Here is a 20,314-nt window from a genome sequence, read left to right on the forward strand (position 1 = left end):
TAAAAAGGATACATCCATGCATCACAGGCATAGCAAATCTATGGATCTGAAACACACACACAATACATGTTAAAAATATTAAACACTAGCAGCCAAAAAAAGATAAGCAAGTGACTACCTAGGCGGGTTTTTTTGATAGCTTTATACTTTATATCCTTTACCTTTTGTTTAGGGTGCAGTAATTCTTTCTGAGAAAAAAGTTCAAAGAAAACAGCAACATATGCAACCCTTATTAGCAGCAGGGAAAAAGTGAAAGTCTAATCCTAATTAAGTCACCTTGACAAAAAACCAAGCTGCTTTGTCCTCCTATACATGGCATTTACTCTTCTACAAACATGCCAGATATAAAGCAGTACACACTGAAAACCTTTTGATATGGTATTTGCTGTACCTCCACAGTAGGATGCAAGCAGACGTAGTAAATGACACAGGGCTTCAGTAAGGAATACTTCTATGTGATTAATACTTGAAATGCTTGTTCCAGGGTTTTTCCCATCCTGCCACTCCTGAATAACTTGGTCTTTCAAAAAAATTTAAAATTACAATTTTCCAATACTAGAAGTCAGAAATACCACATCACATTACCTAAAACTGTTACTATAGCAAGCCACCTGTAGTCAATATTAGGTCATGCTTCCCCTCAGTTATCTCCCTTTTCGACTTCTGTGTTTTGCCTCCTACATCTGTTTTCACTAACCAGCCAAACCTGGCTTTCTTTGCTGTTCCCACCACAGCTTCTCTCTCATTTCCCAAGCTTTGTTTGCTTAGCACTATCCAAACCATACACCCAGTCATATGCCTCCAGAATATGCACAACAGCCCTTTGCTAATTCATATCTTCACATTCCAGAAGCACTGCACAATCCAGCCTTTTGGAACAGTGCTGTCTAATGTAAGAGCACATCTCCACAGGTTACCGAGACAGAAATAGAAGCGGTGCGTCATTCACTTCAATAAATGAGAAGTACTGATAGAGAGAAAAGGTTGCTGTAGTGCAGACAGTTCAGGAAGTTTAACACACATCTGAAGAATCTAGTAGGAAGGAGCTTAGATCAGTCTGGCCACTGAGGTACTAGAGTTGTGGCTCAAGGTCATGCACTTGTATTTGCTGGACTAAGTGAATTCAAAGGTTACACTGTGCTAGTCTTCATTTGAAATAAACTGAAATAATCTAAACTGTCAGTCTTACTCTTAATTATCAGCTTTATGACCTATTCACTAGGCAAATGGAGTTTTAACTGCACTTGTGGAGAAAGATGCTAGCCAGTCTTAGGAAAAAGTGATGAGCTGAACCTTGCTTATACCTCAAGATAAGTAAGTAGCTAAACTTCAGAAAAGCTTGAGAAGCATATGCTGTGCAGTGTAACTTGCCCTTTGGTTTATACAAGCACAGTATCTTCAAATGCAGACACTTCCAAAGAGGCAGCTTTACTATATGTACTACTGAGGACACTGACGTGAAGTTAGAGTTTGAAAGCAGAAGACTGTCACTGTGCTAAACTAGAAGATGAATAGCCACTTAGATTCTGGCTGTCTGAAACAAAGAGACAGAATTACAGGAAACTGTTGTAAACTTAGAGTGAAAGTGTATTCATCCTATATTAATATAATCATTACAAAGTATTTACCTCTGGTTGAGCAGCAAATTCTCTAAGAAGATGTCCGTTCCATACAAACCGTGGATCTGCCTGCAGCAAGAAAAAAGCCAACATTTTAGAGACTGTCAGTTGGTTCTGTTGAATTAAACGTAAAGGGAATATCATAGTATCCATGCATTACACAAGCTTAGGTGAACAGATGTACATGGAGATGGAACGTCCTTCTTTCATCAGTACCATTCATGACCTCAACTAGAAATCTAAAAACAAAATATAGTTAAAAGAACGGTTATCTCCAATCTTTAAGGGTGTTGCCTGACACTTCAGGCATGCTGAACCATTAACAACTGAGCTGCAATATCAGAAGAACATTCCAGTCTTTGCCCTAAGTAAACACGGCTTGAAGAGTTTATCCAAAATTTTAAGAACCATAGCAAGGTAACATTCCCAAAATGGGCAGAAGGTAAAAATGCAAGGAGTCCTGTCTGCAATAATCAACAGTTCTGAGAAGCAAATGTTAAACAATACTTTTAGCTTAAAAGACAAAAGTATTTATATTCCGCTGCATAAATGATCCTCTTCAACTTTGTGTACTTCCTATTCCTGATTCACCTCAAAAGTGTCTTGAGCAGGTTGCTGAGCACATTCCAGAAAGCTATCAGATTAGTCATAAAAGTGACATTTGCTGCAGAACGTAGTGCAGGCTCCAGGGAAGTGGCATAAGTCTGAACTTTAGGATGCAGCAGGCAGACAATACATCACTGAGGACAAGGGTTAATTCAAGCTCAGTGTGGGAACAGTCCTTTGTCTAACAGAAAACAAATACAACTACCTGCCAGAAACTGGTAAAATCCTACTTGCACTATCTTGAACTAGTGAAAGAACATGACATGATGCTTTGGTGTCCCTATATTGGGGCTGTTTCCTTCTACCAGTACTGCTTAAAAAAAAAACAAACAACATACAAATATCAAACCAAAACACCCACACACCAAACACAGACCAGGCTTGCTCTTGTAGAGGTGAACTGGAGATGCCCAAGATTGCTACCATCCTTTCATTAAGCCATTATATGCAACCACATGAGTATGAAATTACATTCAAATTGGTTTAGCCACCTAACATCTGATTTTACTTGAATCTGACACCTTTTTATTGTAGTTTGCCTTTCAAACAACCTTCCGAAGTGCCACAACTTTAAGGCAAACCAATCCTTTCATGTCAGCAACTGCTCTCCCTGGCAAGGGTACTGCCAGAGCAGCATTTGATAATGCAAATTAGTCCCCTCAAACTGATTTTTTTTTTTTTTTTTTTTTTAAATCTGGGGGAAAAAAGTGCACTGCTTCCAGTTAGACAGTTTCAGTAACTAAGAGACAACATCTCATGACTCCACTGCCACCTCTTTGGCAAAGGAAGAAAGAGTGGTATTGACTTCCAAGGTTTCAGTATTTCAGTGCCTAGGCAGATTAGACCTTGTTTACACTGCAGTATAGTAAGTTACCAGACTAAGGATTCTGGAACTCTGGAAGCACAAGAGAATTTTAAGCTCAAATTGTATTTGGCTGTGTGATTCTCTTGTCTTTTAAGACAAAAGCAGCATATTAAATTCATGCTTCAAACATAAGGAAAAGGCATAGTTTAGACAGAATGCAATATCCTAGGGCCAACAGCCATAAAACCCACAGTCCTGTTCCACGTTCTCCTGGAAGAGAATTCCAACTCAAGTACCATTTACTCCACTTTAGGTCCCCCGTCCGCCCCCAGTTCTAGGTCAGAGGAATGACTTGCTTTCTCTCATTTTTCTGCTTAGTTCTTTCTTGTTGCAATTAAAAGTGTTCAATATTGAAGTCAGAGTAAACTTTCACTTATTTTGAATTTTTTAAATCCATTTAAAGCAGACTTCAGACTTCTAACTTTAGAAGAAGACTTCTAAAGTACTTCTAACTGCCTGATCTAGAAGTCTGACAACACATCTGAACAGATTTCTAGAACTTAATGTTGCTAACAAGCTATGAGACTTAAGGAAGGGTGGACTAGTATGCTCAGCCACAACTCTTAACAGTTTCAATAAAACACTGCAGTGCTGAACAAACTTGTGTACTGAAGCATTACAGACCAGCAATTTCCACCCTTATTCTAAGCACCCTACGAAGCAAACTCAAACCATAACTTGACTCAATGTACTTTGCAGACTTGCTTGGTTGCTTCTTTTTCCTCTCACTGTCAGCTTCTTATTCCAGAGAACTGTCCCAGTACAACTTGATTGACAAGATCACAGAGATTGTCTAGTTACACAGTTTAGCAACATAGTGCTATTTTTTGCTAGTTCTATTATAAGGATTTGCATCTAAGCAGCATGTAAATCTGTTTCACTAGTTTAAATTAATGATTAAAATAGCAAAGCCATTTTTAGTTTAAGAGGACCATAAATGCTTTAACAGTATCTGCCATCATTTAGCATATTAATTCATTGTAAAAAAAAAAAGTTTCACCTCAAGTGTAACAGGACCACTGATTTCAGCAACATCATCCTAAGCTTTATGTAAAGTTTCCTTTAGTTTGTGATAGTTTGTTTTGACATCATTTAAACACCAGCTGCATAAACTAAAATTAAGCTGTGCAGAACTTATTAGCAATGTCTGAGACACAGACACTAAAACATGAAATCCTTACCCTCTCTAGGAGGCTCATTTCCTGGAACTCTGGGCTTGTGTTGGCTAACCGTTGCAGAGTGTGTGTTAGGTCGTACGTTGTTGAGAAGTAAAATCCATCCACGCTCAAGACATGACTAAGCATTGATAAAAATACTTTATTGTCCTGCAACTGTTGAGAGGAGAAAAAAGGACAGAAGAGCTCTCATTTATTACCATCGAAATGTCTTATCCTTAAGCTACCACTACTTTTTGAAGTGATGAGATGAACTTTGCTAGTGCTTTAGCAACACATGACATCATCCAGAGACTACTATACAAGAAGGAAACCATGAGATTGCAATTTTGATACCAGTTCACCGATAACTTACAGCTAGCACACTGCAACCAAATTCTGCAAGAACAGCGGAGAGCAGAGAACAGTATTCCTGTGAGGTAAATAAATAGCTGCTGATATTAAACTAATATTAGCAACTTCCAAGCAAAAAGGAAGCCATTAGTTTCCCTGAAAACCATTCAGTCAAAAAAAAAAAAAAAAAAAAAAAACAAACAAACCGAGAGAAGATGGTAATACAAACGGAAGTCTATAACTTACTGTCAAGATTACCCCAATAACTAATCTGTGTTCTGTTCAAGTTTTGATTAACCTCATTCCTTTCCTGAAAGAGCATCAGATTCCCTTTCAGATCCATTGGTTAGACACCCTTATCTACTCTTTATCAATCCACAACTTATCTGTTTTAAACAATCTTCATCCTTTCCTTCCCTCTCAAAAAAAAAAAGAGAGAAAAATCAATTATTCTTCCCTGCTGGGTAATTATGTAATTGAACAATTCCATACATTAAGGAAGACAGATAATTAGATGACAGGAAGGCAGCTTATTGTAGGGGCTATCAGAACAGTAAAGCTGTGAGAAAGACCTAACAGGAAGAGTGCTGTGATTTTGTGGACTGGCTCATTGCATTTGTGCAATCTATTACAAAGCAGCACTAAACACCTCTGCAGTATGCCAAGCAAGCAAATCCTTCATGAAGGTCCTCAGAGGAGAAAAGATGACACAGGATTTAGGAACAAGAACAAAGATGCAGCAAGACAGTCCACCTCACATCCTCCCATACTGTACCACCTTAAAAGGGGCAAAAATGCACAATATGCAGATCAAACTCTGGGGATGATATTCTAAGTTGCACAATGCGAGTTGTTATCTTGAATGACATAACTTTATATACATCTATACCCAAATATTACATCAATTATAGTAGCCTGAACAAATCCAAGAAAAAAAAGTATAGTTCAAAGAGCTTCTTAAAAAAATTTTTTCATAGTTTCATCAAATTAGGTCCTCTAGTAATGGACATTAACATAAGATAACATTCCCCCACACTCTTCTAACCAATCCACCTACCTGAATATCAGTTAAGTGCAGCATGGTCTTTTTGTAGGAGAGGATGTCAAAGTCTGTTGCTTTCCAGATTGCATGACTGAAAATCTCACCTACTTTTTTCTTTTTTGTTATTACAATAAGATACGTGCCTGTAAATCAGAAAGACCAAAGTTTAAAAAAAAAAAAAAAAAAAAACAAAACTGATGCACATATTAAGAAAAGCAGCCTATAACCATACCAGAAAACTGAAACCAATAGGAAAGAGTGAGGTTTCTTCAAGTTACACTTAGGACTTTATGTTCTTAACAGTAAGGGGCTGGAACAGAAACAAAATGCACTTGCTAAGCTACCCACTTCTCTATGATCACAGATCTTGAGCTACTCGTTAAGTTTAAGGAATTTAAAAAATGGACAAGATAAAAAAAGTGTCAGCTACTCTTACTTCAGAGAGAGAGAGTCTGAAAGTCTTTAGGCTTGCAAATGCAGAAAGAAGCCAGTGGTCTTGAATGTGGTTTGGAAAGCACAGAGCAAGTCAGAAATACACAAAAGGAAGCATGCTTCAGAATCCAAAAAGCGTATTCATCTTATCCTGAAAAAAATATTTATCCTAATAGGTTCAAAATGGAGCAAAGAGAAGGGGGTTTCTTTTAATAATTAAAGACAGGAAGTTTGCTGTTTTCCTGGTTGCATAAATAAAAAAGCAAAAAACCAATCACAGTTCACTCAAAGCAATTAATTTACACTTGTTGGTAAACACAACAAAGCCTTCTTTCCAAGCCTATCGTACTTCAGTGCCATCTTGTTTTTGAAGAAAAAGGTTACTTTATTCAATTGCATATTGATGGATAAAAATGTCTCATCATCTACATCTTAAACTACTAAATGCTTACTTAAAACTTCAATAGAGCAAAGCAATAAGCAGGTCATGCAGAAGTACAGAACCACAAATCTAGTACATTTTTGTACTAAAGCATTCAAAGAAGTATAAATGCCAAAGCAGAAACACTTCATGTTGTGTGCAGTAAGTTTACCCATTATTTGTATTTACTACTATACCTATATACACACCAAGTTTTATGGACAGGTGAATTATTATATCAGGTATCTAGTCTATATAGTTAAAGAACAGGTACCACCCCCACTTTTTTTTTTTACCTCCGCAGCTCTAGTGTTATACCTTTTACTTGGGTAGAATATTCAAGCACTTAAGAATGCTCTTGCATGTTTGCATCTCAAGTTATAAATACTGCTTTTGGTTGGTATGTCAGAAGCATCCAGATACCTTATAAAAACAGCACATTACATCTACAACTACGCCACAAAGATGCTGCACAAATAGATACATTTAATCTGACATGAATTTTCAATATTGTCTTTTCCTATTTGGGTGTGCAACCTTCTGTTTAGATGTCAGAACTTCAGATATTAACTTATAAAAAAGCAATTTTTTTCCCCAAGCACTGTAATAGGCAAAAAATATTTATTTATGCTTGTTAAAGATGCTGCATTGCTAGATATGGAACTAGTTTTACAGTTAATAGATAACAGTGAACTGCCTAACAACACTACGCTAAACATTTACTTTAACTGGTACCATCTTTAGTTTGACAGCTGTATACTAACAATCAGTGCAAAGCTTTGGGGGGGTGGAAAGAAAAAAAAACCCAGGCTATTAAAAGAAGTTACATACTTCTATAATATTCAGTCATATGAATGAAAGGCATTACCGAGCCTATAAGTTGTGAAAATTCCCCTTTGGGGCAGTTCAGTTTTAAAACAGTCAGGGCTTGTCAAGTACCTAAGACACAGGTGTCCATTACACTGCTCCTCGCTGCAAGATCCACAGTTCTTTAGAATATGAGCATATAAAGTTCAGTAGTTTAAGATCCTATCAGAAGTTACTGCATTTAACACAATGATACTTTGCTTCAGTCGAGAATACTGCAATGAGTGAACTTAAATCCTTTATATGTATGGAGACTTTTATTCAGTATGCATGCTCCTTATTACATCATTTTTCAGACTACATTAGTCTCAAAGTCTAATAAAGTCTACCCACAAAAGATCTTTTGAATAGCAACACTTGCTTTCCTGGAAGCTTAGCCTTTATGCATCACGTTTATTTGTGGCAGTGACTGTTTAGATCTGAACACCACTGAGATACTTAGAAAAAGCGGACAGCTTATTCTTACCTTATCCCACAACTCCCTAAAATTTAGAATTGTTCCAGTCTGTCCTTTTTCTTTTAATGTTGAATTTTCTTTGTATTTGTAGGATAGCTGGAACACAATCATTACATGAACAGCTGCATCTGCTAGTCTATCACCCTGTCACTCAGTTATTTGTGTACCAAGATTACTGATTTAAAGTCAAACTTCACTACCCAATATTTGACTGTTGCATCAAATCCTGCAGCTAAGATTAAAACAGTTATGAAGAATAAGTAGATGAAGTTCTTTGCACACATTTGAAATGCATTCCTTAAAACTCAACAAGCTTTAGAACCAACTACAGGTTTAAGAGGTACATGAACATTCATGATAAACTATATTTGGATACCTCCATCCTCTAGCAGCCACAAGGACAGCCCATCATACTGATGAAAGTGTAACCTCAGATACTTGCAAATACTATTTTTGTCTTTAAAGCTTCTTTAGCAACATATTTTGCCTAAGTATTTTTAAAGAGCACAGTTCTGTTTTCCTTACCTGCCACCAGTCGGATTGTTCCCAAAATACCATATATAGGCCTTGTAACAGCTGAAGGAGGAACATCTTTCTTAACTGACAAACAGAAGAAAAAAACATCAGAATTTCAGACTGCTTGTTTCATGACTATATCAGAAAACTATTAAACTGTGTTTGTCAAAGCTTCTTGGTCAAATCTCAAGTTTTGCTAGAGTCTTCAGTATAAGCAGCAATGCATCAGAATTTCACAGCCTGATGCGGGGCGGAAGGATGTGGAAGTATTCTAACCCAATTTCTCATGTTGTTTAATCAAAATAGTCATTCAATTGAATAAATTCAAGCTCCTTTACATGATAGTATAGCAAGCAGACTCCTCAATAATGTATTGTCCTGCCAGCTTCCAGAAACTTTTTGTTTTGAAGCCATCAAGACATCAAGGACAAACAAACCATAAATGCTTGTACCTCCCACTTTTGACTGCTGCTTCTGGCCTCAGCCTATTCCCATTTCAGAAGACCTAGTTTACTTTTTGGTCTATCTCTGCAAAACTACCAACAAGAGCATAGATGCGGCAAGGGATACAGTATTCCAAACAACATACCAAGAGATCCAAAAGGTATCCAAATATCAATTAGAAGTCCTAGCATGTTAAACTTTCATGCATCCACATTTCTAGAATAGCAGAAGGGATATTAGAGAAGTTTAAAAAAAAACTCTGAAACACCCACATCAAAAGTTAGGTATTTTCCCAGAGCATGGAGAACAGAGAAAGATAGCACCTGATTTTTCCTTTGCTTTAAACACCCTGCAGGTTCATCTGACAAAATACCAATAATGAGAACAGATGAAGACTAATAAAAGACTTGAGACAGATATCTTTACAGTTTCGAAAGGACAACTTTGAAGGAGAGATTGAAATATTATACCACAACACCAAAGTTATCAGTGGGATGGGCACACTGCTCTTACATGAGGTCTACAGGAGACCTAATAAAAGAGAATGACTGCTTTTATACTAGTATTACTGTAGCATTTCTGTCTGTTTAGAGATTAGTAATACTGAGGTACAAACTCCTGAAGTATCAAAAGGGAAGTCACCCACTGCCTTCATTTCATGTTGTCATTTAATGCAAGTTCTTTGATTGTTTTTATGCATTAGTTTCACATTCTTAAAAAAATTTAACTAAAAATTTCAAGTCCTCAGCATCAGTACGCTTAAGACTACTTGCACTGACATTTGAATCCAGATTTGCAACAGAACTAAATTTACAGTGAGGATTTTTTACTGTTCTTGTTTCTAGAGGCTTTATGAAAATTCAGGTTTCAGCATTAAATAAAAGACAGTGCTGAGACAATTCAGCAAAAGCTGCAGAAGGCCACTGTTCAACCCTTCCTATATTTAATCTTGGACTTGTAGCACCAATACCAACTAGCTTGGATGAGTCAGTTTTTATCGTTGTGAAGCACAGTCTTACCAAAAAGAGGCAAGCACTATCACTCTGGTTACCCACAGCATCAATCCCACTGCAAGAAGGTATTTCAAACAAAGTTCTTTGCAGGACACAATACAAAGCACTATTTTAAAACAGTAACTAAGGATAAAAACAATTCTCCCAGTATCAATTTAAAGTTCTGAAGATCTTCTGGGAGTTCCTAGAGCAAAATAATAGACAAGAGAGGCCTATATGGAGAAATATTGGTGAGAATACCTGTAAGAGTGACTTCTGTGGAGACTCTATCAATAGCAAGCACATCGTCCGCTCCATCATCACAGGCTTCCACATAGAATTTCTCTGGTGTTATATGCCTTTAACAGAATGGATAGGAAAAAGGAATTTGTTTAGCAACACTTACTTTGTGTTTGTTTATATTTAAGCTCTTCACCAGGTAAAGATAGAGCAATCTTAAACCTTATTTCAGCTGCAAAACCAAAATTCTCACTGGATTACTTCCCAACAGCCACCAACGTTGACAGAGCATAAAAAGCAAATTAAACTAATCAGTTACTGCAAAATACATGGCTTAATAATCTTAATTCTTATTTAATACTGAAAGTTAAAGACATGAAAGTGAATTTGTGTACATAATGGCCCACTATATAATTCATGTAAGCTTGAACTATGTCACTTAGAAGTCTGATAAGCCAAAACTAAACTTCAAAATAAAAAGTTTTTTATTGAAACACTTTAATATGTCAGAAACTAAAGCACCACATCCCTGATGCAAGTCTAGTAAACACAAAAATGTCCAAAGTGATAAAAACACCTATTTCACATTAGAGCGTTCCAAGTATTGTAAGAATCCACTAGAAAAAACACGGGGGGGAGGGGGGGAACCCAGAAGAGTTAAAAGTCACACACTAATTTATTGAAGCAGGTGTCTCAACACTACCATTCCCCAGATTTGTTAGCCAGGTCTATGTGACACACATGGGGTAACCTGTATCCTCACCATCAGGCACATACGACAAATCACACGCTGACATCCTGTTCAGACTTCATACCTATCTTTCCTTTAGATAAACTGTATGCAGTACAACACTAGCCATAAAATTAAACAGTTTTCAGAAACATTCCTTAAAAATACACCTGTTGAGATACTTGCAGGAAGCCAGACATGTTATACTGTACAACAATACAGGAATTACGCAGAAATGACTTGTAGCTGTACATAGGAAATGCTAAACAAACCACCAACCCCAAACACTCTTGAACTAGTGTTCTTAACTCTCAATTATTTTTCTTAGTTTAAGGCTTGACAAGACATGGGATCAGAGTTTTAAACATCTTTTCCTGGAAACTTATTCTACAGGATAGATATTTTTAGGCTCCTTCTCCCTAAATAGATCTTGCATTTCTTCACTTCTTCTGGGTTTTTTTTTTAATCCTTCAGAAAGCTAAATTAGAATCCTAATTTAGATCAGAAGAGCCCTTTGAAAGAGGTCTAGAACACCTCTTTTAACATGTCTAACACCCCACCTTCCACCCACTAAAAGCAGGGCCAACTTCAAAGTTTATCCAACTTCAAAGTTAAACCCTATTTCTTAGGGTGTATTTTGACTCTCCTCAAGGACTGTGATTCTACAACTTCTCTGGGCAATTAGAGGAAAGCCAGAGGAGACCAAATGCTTAACTGAACTGAAAAAACCCACCATAACACAACAATAAACTGTAAAGCAATCAATAGTTAACTGTTCATTGAGTAATTTAACTTCTTTAAAGGAAAATTAGTCTATGGGTCCTAAGATGGGAAACACATCAACAGTATTCCCCTTGTAAATCAGCCTTCTCTAATCTTTCATGTACATGTATTAAATGCTTTATCTTTGAAACTAAAAACATCACAGCAAGAAATACAAACATACAGTTCATTGAACGCTGAAGCCTTAAAACCCCTACTTTGCTTTCATTGCTTCTGCTTTTGATGAAGTGCACATGTGCACCCCTGACTCTTTAAGGGGGTTTCATAGCAATAACGGGAGCTGCTTTTATGCATGAAGAGCAAACAAGCTTACACAAATAGAACAGGCAAGACAAACTTAAGGACATTTATAAGCCCCCAATTTGTTAAAGGATTTAAAAAGAAATCAGGATATACTGTTTAAGGTGCAGTCAGAAACCTACTGCTAGTTGGCAGGAAACAGTAGACGACTTTTTTCCACAAGAAAAAGCTGCAGCTACTTAACTTCTGTTGGTTTAGTTGAACAGTCAGCTCTTTCTGGGAGGTCAGTTGACACACAAGACTCCAGCTAAGAATTCTTAGCTTAGTTTTCTTAGCTCCAGTTAACTCCAGCTAAGAAAAGGCACTGCAAAGTTTAATATTGGACCTCTTATACCTTTAACAGATGCTTATGCACTCCTATTCATCTGACTATCTTAAGCAAAATAAGTTGAAAAAAATCTTTTAACATAGCAGGTTGTAAAATAGTGTCCAAACAAAGTAGTGAGAATGATAGTTTCAGTTTTTGAATACTCTGTATGAAGAACCAACGTAGACAAGACACCTACACTAACCATACAGAGCACAACTGAGCGTTTCCATCCATGATCAGTATTTTTAAAAGCTGCTCTTTTCATCATAAAGTGCAAAATGGACATGACTGTATTATACTCTCAGCACTGAGATTCACTTGCATATTAGTTAAATCCTGTTTTCAAGCAACTGAGAAAAAGCTTACAGGTGTAGAATATTTGTCATATAAACAAATTTTCTGTTTACTCCTCTCAAGAATAATAGTTTCTCTGAAGAACATAAAGTCTTTTACCCTCATCATCCACGAGTTAAAAAAAATGAGAGAATTAAGGCTGCCAGTGCAAATTATGCCTGGCCTCTCAATAGGTGTCATATGCCCTGCTTCGCTAGACCAGCCCCAGCATTTCTCTCTCTCTCTCAAGTCCTAGCCCATATTTTGTCTCCTGCCACTACCATTGCCCTTTCAACATTTTTTTTAATCACCTTTATCTCCTCTTCCACAATGCCTTGTACATTTCTATCTTTGCTTAAACTGCATTTTACCCTCGACACACACGGAAAAGAAAACTTTGCAATCAAAATCCTCCTTCCTATGGTCCTCTCCCAAGACCAGATTTGATGACAAAAGTGTCGTGGAGAACACAAGACAAGTGATCCCTGTTTTCAGTTCAATGGACCAAACTGACTCTAGGCTTCAGCAGCCTGCAGCACACGGGAACAGTCTTGGCATCCACTGTTTTGGAGCTTTGGGTGGTTTTGTTGGGCGGGGGGAGGGCAGGAAGAAATCAGGTTGCCAGTCTATGAAGTTGAGAGAACTTAAACAAATACTTCTCTGTTGGGATCACCATTAAAAACAGCCTAAAATACAACTGCACAACAACACAAACTGAAAAGCCCAATGCCCTGAAAAATGTTAAATGCTTGCTTCAGAAGAAGTGAGACACTTAGTGCTCTTCGAAGTTTTTAAACAGAAAGATGATTTCAGTTATTCCTAATAGCACACTATTTGTGCAAATAGTTGCAAGTTTTCTAAAACAAATATAGTTGAAGAAGAGGCCAAGACTCAAAGAGGTTTCAGCCCAAATGCTTATTTACAAACTTACCAATTACCAGAACTAGGCTAGTAGACTCATTCTCATTTAGATGACTTTTTCAATCGTAAGATTGCAATCACTAAGATGATTGCCTCCCACTTCTCTTTCAGGAAGGAAGCTGATGAACATTGCACGTAAGAATGGTGTTTTTCCACAGACTCCACTCAGTACCAAGTCTGTATGTCTATCACAAGCTTAGAAAGGTAACACACATGCTTATTTTACTGATCTGAGAAGAAGATATTAAAATGCTGAAAGAAGGATCATTCACAATGATTAGGAATCCGCAGACAGATTAATTCTGTTCCTTTAATGAAATAAAGGACAGATGAAGGTCCAAGTGCTAGTATTATAAACAAAAAATAACAAAGAACTCCGTATTTTCTAGAAGCTCATAATCTCTGTAGTTACTTTTGAAACTACTTTTCATACACCAGGCTACATTCTGCTTTTGTATAACCTTTGTATTTGACACTGGAGCCTGCCTTCTCCTTGGCTGCGTTGTCACTGCTGTCTATAACCATCCAAAACATCAAGAACTCTTAACAGCAAATCTTGCTTCCATTACAGCACATAAAACCTCTACAAAATCTGAGTTCCTCTCATTTACTTTTCTTTTTTTAAACCTGACCACCATTATCACAGACTATTTATCAGTGTTGCTAAAGAACAAAGAATAAATGGAAATCGTTGACACTGATAGCATAACACATAGTACTCAAAAAAAAGGAAAAGTATTGAAGCACTGCAACCACCAAATTCAAGCATTACTAAAGGTGATTTGGATCTCATTTTGAAAATCTTCTCCAACTGAAACTGTATCTGCAAGTTATTTAAATACAGACAACCTAGAAGGAAAACACAGCACAGTTACACATCAGGTCTTAGTTTGAGTTTGGTTGTGGTTTTTCTTTGGGGGTGGGGGTTTTGTTTTTTTGGGGGGGTTGTTTGTTTTCTAAATAAAAAGTACTTTTTCATTATTTCGGCTCATGTTGCTGAAGAAGCAGTCAAAAGGAAAACCTATGTAAGAAGGGTGCACAGAGGCTACAATTAGAAAATGCTTTCAACTATCTTGCCTTTAAGAAGCAGAAAGAAAATTCAGTAAAACTCACTAAAAATTAAGCCTTTTGATTTTCTAGTTCAGGCATTTTCTTTAGTACAGGCACTACCACCCTCATGAAATCGTTCTGGTCATTGACATAAGTGAGTATGCCTAGTAGTTTAGTAAAACAAGAGAAAACTAAATGGCTCTACGGAAGTTAGTCCCCATACTCTCCAAAACTGCGCTAAGCACTGCATTGGAGCATAAGTTTTTAGATGCAAGAGGCATTTTTAATGCTCAGACGAGAGACTGTTCCACATGGGCCTGAGAAAAGGAAAGAAAGACAAGAACATCTATGACCAATCAGAATCTGAATGAGAGTTAACTCACTATCTCTCATTTCTGTAGTTATTTCAGTAGCATCCAAGTCATGCTTTGAATAAAAGATGTTTTCCATGTTTATAGTGAGTGTCTGAACAAGGCTGGTGTTACGTCAAGAGTGTTTTTCCTTCAAAACTTTCTGAAAGTTCTTACAAAAGCAAAGATACTTTGAAATTACTTTAAAGCAGGAAGTTTCACAGTTTGTGTTTTTTCTTGTTAGGTACTTCTATTACGAAATATTCTCTATTCTTCTTCATTCAATTCAGCTTTACTGTATACCTATGCTTCATGAGAAATTAACAGAGGAAGTCATCCTACCTCAAAACCCTTGAGCTGCACCTTAGGATCTTCTAAGAAAAACCATCTTCTGTTGTTTTAACTGACCGCTTTCATGGATCTCTTTTTAAAGACTTTGCCTTCTCTTTTTAAGCCATTGATCAAAACAAGAGTTGTCCTATTTAATAATCCAAGGCAAAAGGCTGCCTTACAAAAGAAGGTGTTGATTTCCAACATAGAAACGTAGAAGAAAAAACAAAAACATTGCTTGCTCATACCATGTATAAAGTCAGCTTAATTTACAGTTAAGTGAGATAGTCTTTTTTTAGTTTGTGTATTTGTTGTGAAGTTTCACTTCATTAGTTATATTATAAAGCAGTGTTGTACATCATGAAGATGATGCAGAGTTGCATCCCACATTTTAATTAGGCAGATCTTACAGACAAGAATATTCCTGGGTTCAGATACAGCATGAAAGAGGATCCATCATGCTCTAATGGCAACTAAAGATAGTACTTCACTCAATATCACTTAAGCCTTCTAGGCCTCAACAGCCAAATCCTTACTTCAGTAATTGATTATTTCACCATAAATACTTAACATTGCTCTAATGCAGGAAACTCTTTGATGTCAGCCTCTAAATACTGTCATAAAGCAAGCCAAAAGCACATCCTGTATTGCACAGCAATGCATTTTCTGTACTCAAGATACCAAAGTGGTCTGCAGTGAGATACAGGAAAGACATCAGTATGCGCACACAGAGTCCCAACAGCGTGTTAAGTAACAGTGCTAACATGCTGATGGTTTCAACACTCCAGAGATTCCAGATTTTCTAGGTGAGCAGGTGTGCTAATTATACATCTACAATAAATATTACTCCTCAAGCAGGAACAGCTCAAGGAACTGGAACATCTCCCATGGAGCAGCAGTTGTGGCAGGGAGGAGAAAGGGAGTATAATTCCAGGATTAAAAACCACTAATGGAAATACCATTTAAAAACAAAAAAAGGTACGTATTAAAGGCATAGCTTCATAATAACTATTTCCAGTTTATTTGTCATCTTAAGTGAAACTTATTTACTGCATAAGTTAATGCCCTCCTCAACCAACATCCCTGAGTTTCACCATGACAGCCACTTAGATTAAGCAAAAAAGAAAAGGGATGTGTAGTTGTTCTTTCTAGAAGTATTATCCAAACTCTGAAAACTTAGTTTAGAAAACAGGCAAAAAAAAAAAAAAAAGAAAGAAACAAAGACAAGATGCACTTTTGCACCTCTGTCCAAATACAGGCAGGTGGAAGGCACTGTGTTCCAGTGCAGTAGCTACTAATGACTGACCAGTACATTCACAAAGCATGTAGGCATAACTGTGGGCAGGAGGAGTTCAATTTGGAAGACAACTAGTGTCAGAGACCCACGGGATACTGAGAAGGCTATCGGCAAGATAAATCTTCACCCAAGCACAAAGGAAAAAAAAGTGATTTTAAGTGAGCCAAAACAACAGCCAGGATTCTCTCTATTCTGCAGACAGCTTTACCAATCAGTTTTAATTGATTAATTGGACTGGTAGCTTCACTACCATCCACTAGCTTGCTACCTGCGATAGCTGTTTGAATTTTACAATTTATTCCTGAGGCTACAAGAGGAAGTTAAGCAAGTATAGCAGCGACATAGATGATACAACTATGGATAGCAGTTTTCAGGTTAATAATTTTCCCCAGTAACTGTTGGTGTAACTCAAATAGTTCCAACCGTAGCAAAGACACTAGACATCAGCATTTTTACCGCATCACCTGAACTCGACTGATGACACTGGTCAAGGCACAAAGGGTTTGAGTCATTACTTTTGGTAACATGAGAAACACAAGAGGTTTGCATTCAGAGCTAGAACCCGCGACTGGATGTACAGAATGGGACCCTGCAGACCACTACAATCAGTGAAGCTCCATACAGGGCCACCAGACAACCCGGAAGAGGTGCAGTTGCAAAATCTGACCTTTCCATAGTGAGAACGAGAAGTCAGTTAAAAAAAAAAAAAAAAGAAAAAGAAAACCACTGTTACCACTAAATCCCCAAACTGAAGCGTAGCCTGGATTTCTTAGAAGAACATTCTCCTTTGACTTTGCCAATCTAGTAAGTTTGACTCATCACCCAAGTTATGGCCCTATATCTTAAAATGCCTGGTAGGAAGTCTACAGGCATTACCACAGCTTGGTGTCATAACAGGAAAAAAGCCTGTTTTTCAGAACAAAAACCAATTCTCTTTTCACATTTATATAAAAATTCATGTTAAACTACATTTGATGCAGCCTTGTTCTAAAAAGATCAAAACTTACTTTTAGTTAAGATTAAACTTTAAATGAGAGAATTCTGTACTAGCCTGTATCCAGAAAAATGCTTTTACTTAAATTAAAATCTCAGTAAGAAGGACTGTGTACTACAAGCCACATAACTGCTACTCATATAACTCACCTTTTCTCCTCTGCAGGCAAAAAGATCACAAGTTCAGCTTAAAGAAAGACAAACATCGTTTAGGTGACAAGAGGAAAAAAAAAAAAAGCTTTCTGCCAAATAAGCAAGTCTTTCAACTATCACTGATGGTCTTACTCTTCAGTAATACTCAACGATCTCCAGTGTCTGTGTACCCTCACATTGCTACCTAATCAAAATAAGGAAAGAAGGCCAGTTAAACACGTAACAGCTTTATGACAAACTGTTCATACAGATCTCTAAGAAAGATCTAAGTATGTTTGCCCTGAAATCAGAAGATGAAATGAAAATGAAATTTAATGCCAAATGAAATTTAACAGAGCATTGAGTACAGTTAAATCAGGCTTAAAAATCACTTTCAGATACTGCTGCCTGAAAATGGCATCAGTAACTCAATTATAGAGTTTCAAGCTAATATTTAGAGGTCAAAAGCCTCAGAAGACCTTTAGAACACACAAGGACATTTCACTGTTGGCTTCAGACAGCCATAAAGAGTCTCATGCTCAGAGTAATTTCTTCAGGAGTTTCAACCGGCCAGCATGAAGGCTTATACTGGAAACACCTCTTCAGTTTTTAACTTTGTGTTGCTTTGGTTATGCAACTTCTTTTGCAGCATAAAGGCAGCAAGCAAACATCTGGCATACGCAAGTTCACAGGGTTCTCCCCTAAAACCTTTGTTTTGATGAAAAAATTACACCAGGAGGTTAGAAGAATTTGTTTGAAAAGTCACAGTAGGGACTACACAGGAGAGTCCCAAAAGTTCAAAGTCATCAACTAGCAGCAAAACCATACCACAAAAAAAACCCCGTGCCACAAAGGCCTGATGTGCATGTATGCTTAATGAACCTTCTGCTGGCAAGTAACATTGCCTATACAGAGCTTTGCGTCGCGTCAACTACTCGAATTTCTACAAAAGTCACCTATAAAGAAAGCAGAAGACAGCCTAGGTTCCCCCGCTCCGTGCACCACCTCCTCTTCCCAGAGCAGCAGTTACTCCAACACTCCCAGGGCGGAGCAGCCACTCTCTCAGCAGTGCAACTCGCCCGTCATGCTAAGGCGGGCACCCGAGAAGACCGGCACGCATTAGCCCTCCTGTGCACACACGTCAGAGGGAAACGACACCGACACGCGAACCGCCAGCAGCGTTTCTGCCCGCAGCCGCGCTATCAGATGGACAGCGGAAGGGGATCGGATGCCTACCCGCGGCCAAAGTCCTCCTCCTTCTCGCCCCGGGCTGCCGCACGCAGCCGCTGCCTCGGGCCAAGCCCTTCGCGCTAACCCAGGAAGCGAGGGAGAGGCGGCGAGCCCGGCACAGCCCGGCGGCGGCTCCGGGGGGGCGGGCGGGGACGGGGCACCCGCGCAGCCACGGCCGAGAGCGGCAGCGAGCCGCCGCCCGCCGCAGGGCTCCCCGCAGCGCGGCGGGACCCCGCGCGGGTCCGTGAGGGGAGCGCGAGACGGGCGGGGGGAGGGGAAGGGCCGGCCGCCGGAGCAACGGTAGCCTGCCCTGTCCCCTCCCCTCCGGCAGGGCCGGTAGCGGCAGGTGACAGAGCCGCGTCCCCCCCTCCTGGCGGGTCACTCACAGCTTCAGGCTGGCGTAGGCCGCCGCTGCCGCCGTTCCTGCCGCTGCCGCCGCCATTCGTCCCCCTCCGGCTGTCTCCGGCCGCCGCCGGCTCCGCTCCGCGTCGCTCTCACCCACTCCGACCCGGCCGCTCCCTCCCTGCCAGACTGACGCGTCCCCCGGCCTTGAGAGACGGGACCCCACGCAGGACAAATCTACTCGGGCACGTTAGCGAGCGCCATGGGGCGGAGCACCACCTATGGAGGAGGGGGAGGGCCTGGGCTGACTCGCCGGCCTCGCGATTAGCTGAGCCACCGCGCTCTAACCCCGCCCCCGGCGCGCCGGGGGCCACCAGGGCACCGCGACACGGTGACGCGCGACCGGGGGCGGGAGGGGCGGGGGCGTTCAAACGAAGCCGGTGGGGATTGGCCATCACGCGGGTGGGGCGGTAAGCCACGCCCCAGGGGAGCGGCTGGGAGGGGTGTCGGCGGGGAGGACGCGTTGGATTGGCTGCCCTCCCACTGGCGGCCCCGCCCCCGAGCGAGATCTGTGGTGAAGTGCACGCGGGCAGGACAAGTACCACGAGCAGGGCCAGTGGCGCAATGGATAACGCGTCTGACTACGGATCAGAAGATTCTAGGTTCGACTCCTGGCTGGCTCGGCTGCTCATTTTTTTTCCTCCTTGCCCCCTATTTTTTATTTTTCCCTCCTGTTCTCCATCCCGAGGGTGCTGCCTGCACTCACCCCGCTCCTGGGCAGCCCCCCCGCTCCTGCACAGACCCACCCCGGCCACCCTCATACCCCTAACGTGGGGTCCGTGAAGTGCAGGGGACTCAAAAGCACCCCAGAGTTGGGCGGCGTTGCATGGGTTTGTGGCCTTCCGCATGGCCCTTTGCAGCCCCCTGCCACAGGCACCACCACGGGCATGGCTGCTGCAGGGAAGGCAAGTGCCTACCTGGGCACCCCCACCTGGGCTGTGGGGGGGAGCCCAGTTCTGGGGGCTCGGCCTGGAGCAAGCCTGGGGCACCTCCTGGCCAATTTCCCACTGGATCCAGCCCTCTGGGTATCGTCCCCCAGTTTTGGGCTGCTTCTTGCCTCAAGGAGGGGTAACCCCAAAGTATAGTTACAGGGAATCCTATTTATCAGCTTCATTTTAGCTGGTAGCTCCATGCTGCTGTGGTG

General features: G+C 40.0%; 1 protein-coding gene and 1 non-coding gene across 2 annotated transcripts in view; one reads left to right on the plus strand and one right to left on the minus strand.

The window, feature by feature from the left end:
• SACM1L (SAC1 like phosphatidylinositide phosphatase) overlaps positions 1-19,332 on the minus strand; it is a 33,766-nt gene extending 14,434 nt beyond the window's left edge. Inside the window, exons 1-7 of the mRNA XM_075493331.1 lie at positions 19,155-19,332; positions 10,031-10,128; positions 8,343-8,417; positions 5,656-5,783; positions 4,272-4,421; positions 1,629-1,688; positions 13-46 (exon numbers count right to left, since the gene is read on the minus strand). Of these exons, the coding sequence (XP_075349446.1) occupies positions 13-46; positions 1,629-1,688; positions 4,272-4,421; positions 5,656-5,783; positions 8,343-8,417; positions 10,031-10,128; positions 19,155-19,210 (601 nt within the window). The 5' untranslated portion in view covers positions 19,211-19,332. The remainder of the gene's footprint in view (positions 1-12; positions 47-1,628; positions 1,689-4,271; positions 4,422-5,655; positions 5,784-8,342; positions 8,418-10,030; positions 10,129-19,154) is intronic.
• A 388-nt stretch (positions 19,333-19,720) lies between these two features.
• On the plus strand, positions 19,721-19,793 carry TRNAR-ACG (transfer RNA arginine (anticodon ACG)). Its single transcript has one exon. It is a non-coding gene; the product is annotated as a tRNA-Arg (tRNA).
• The last annotated feature ends 521 nt before the right edge of the window (positions 19,794-20,314 follow it).

The sequence above is a fragment of the Mycteria americana genome, chromosome 2 (assembly GCF_035582795.1).
Source record: "Mycteria americana isolate JAX WOST 10 ecotype Jacksonville Zoo and Gardens chromosome 2, USCA_MyAme_1.0, whole genome shotgun sequence".
In the NCBI taxonomy this organism is placed as follows: Eukaryota; Metazoa; Chordata; class Aves; order Ciconiiformes; family Ciconiidae; genus Mycteria; species Mycteria americana.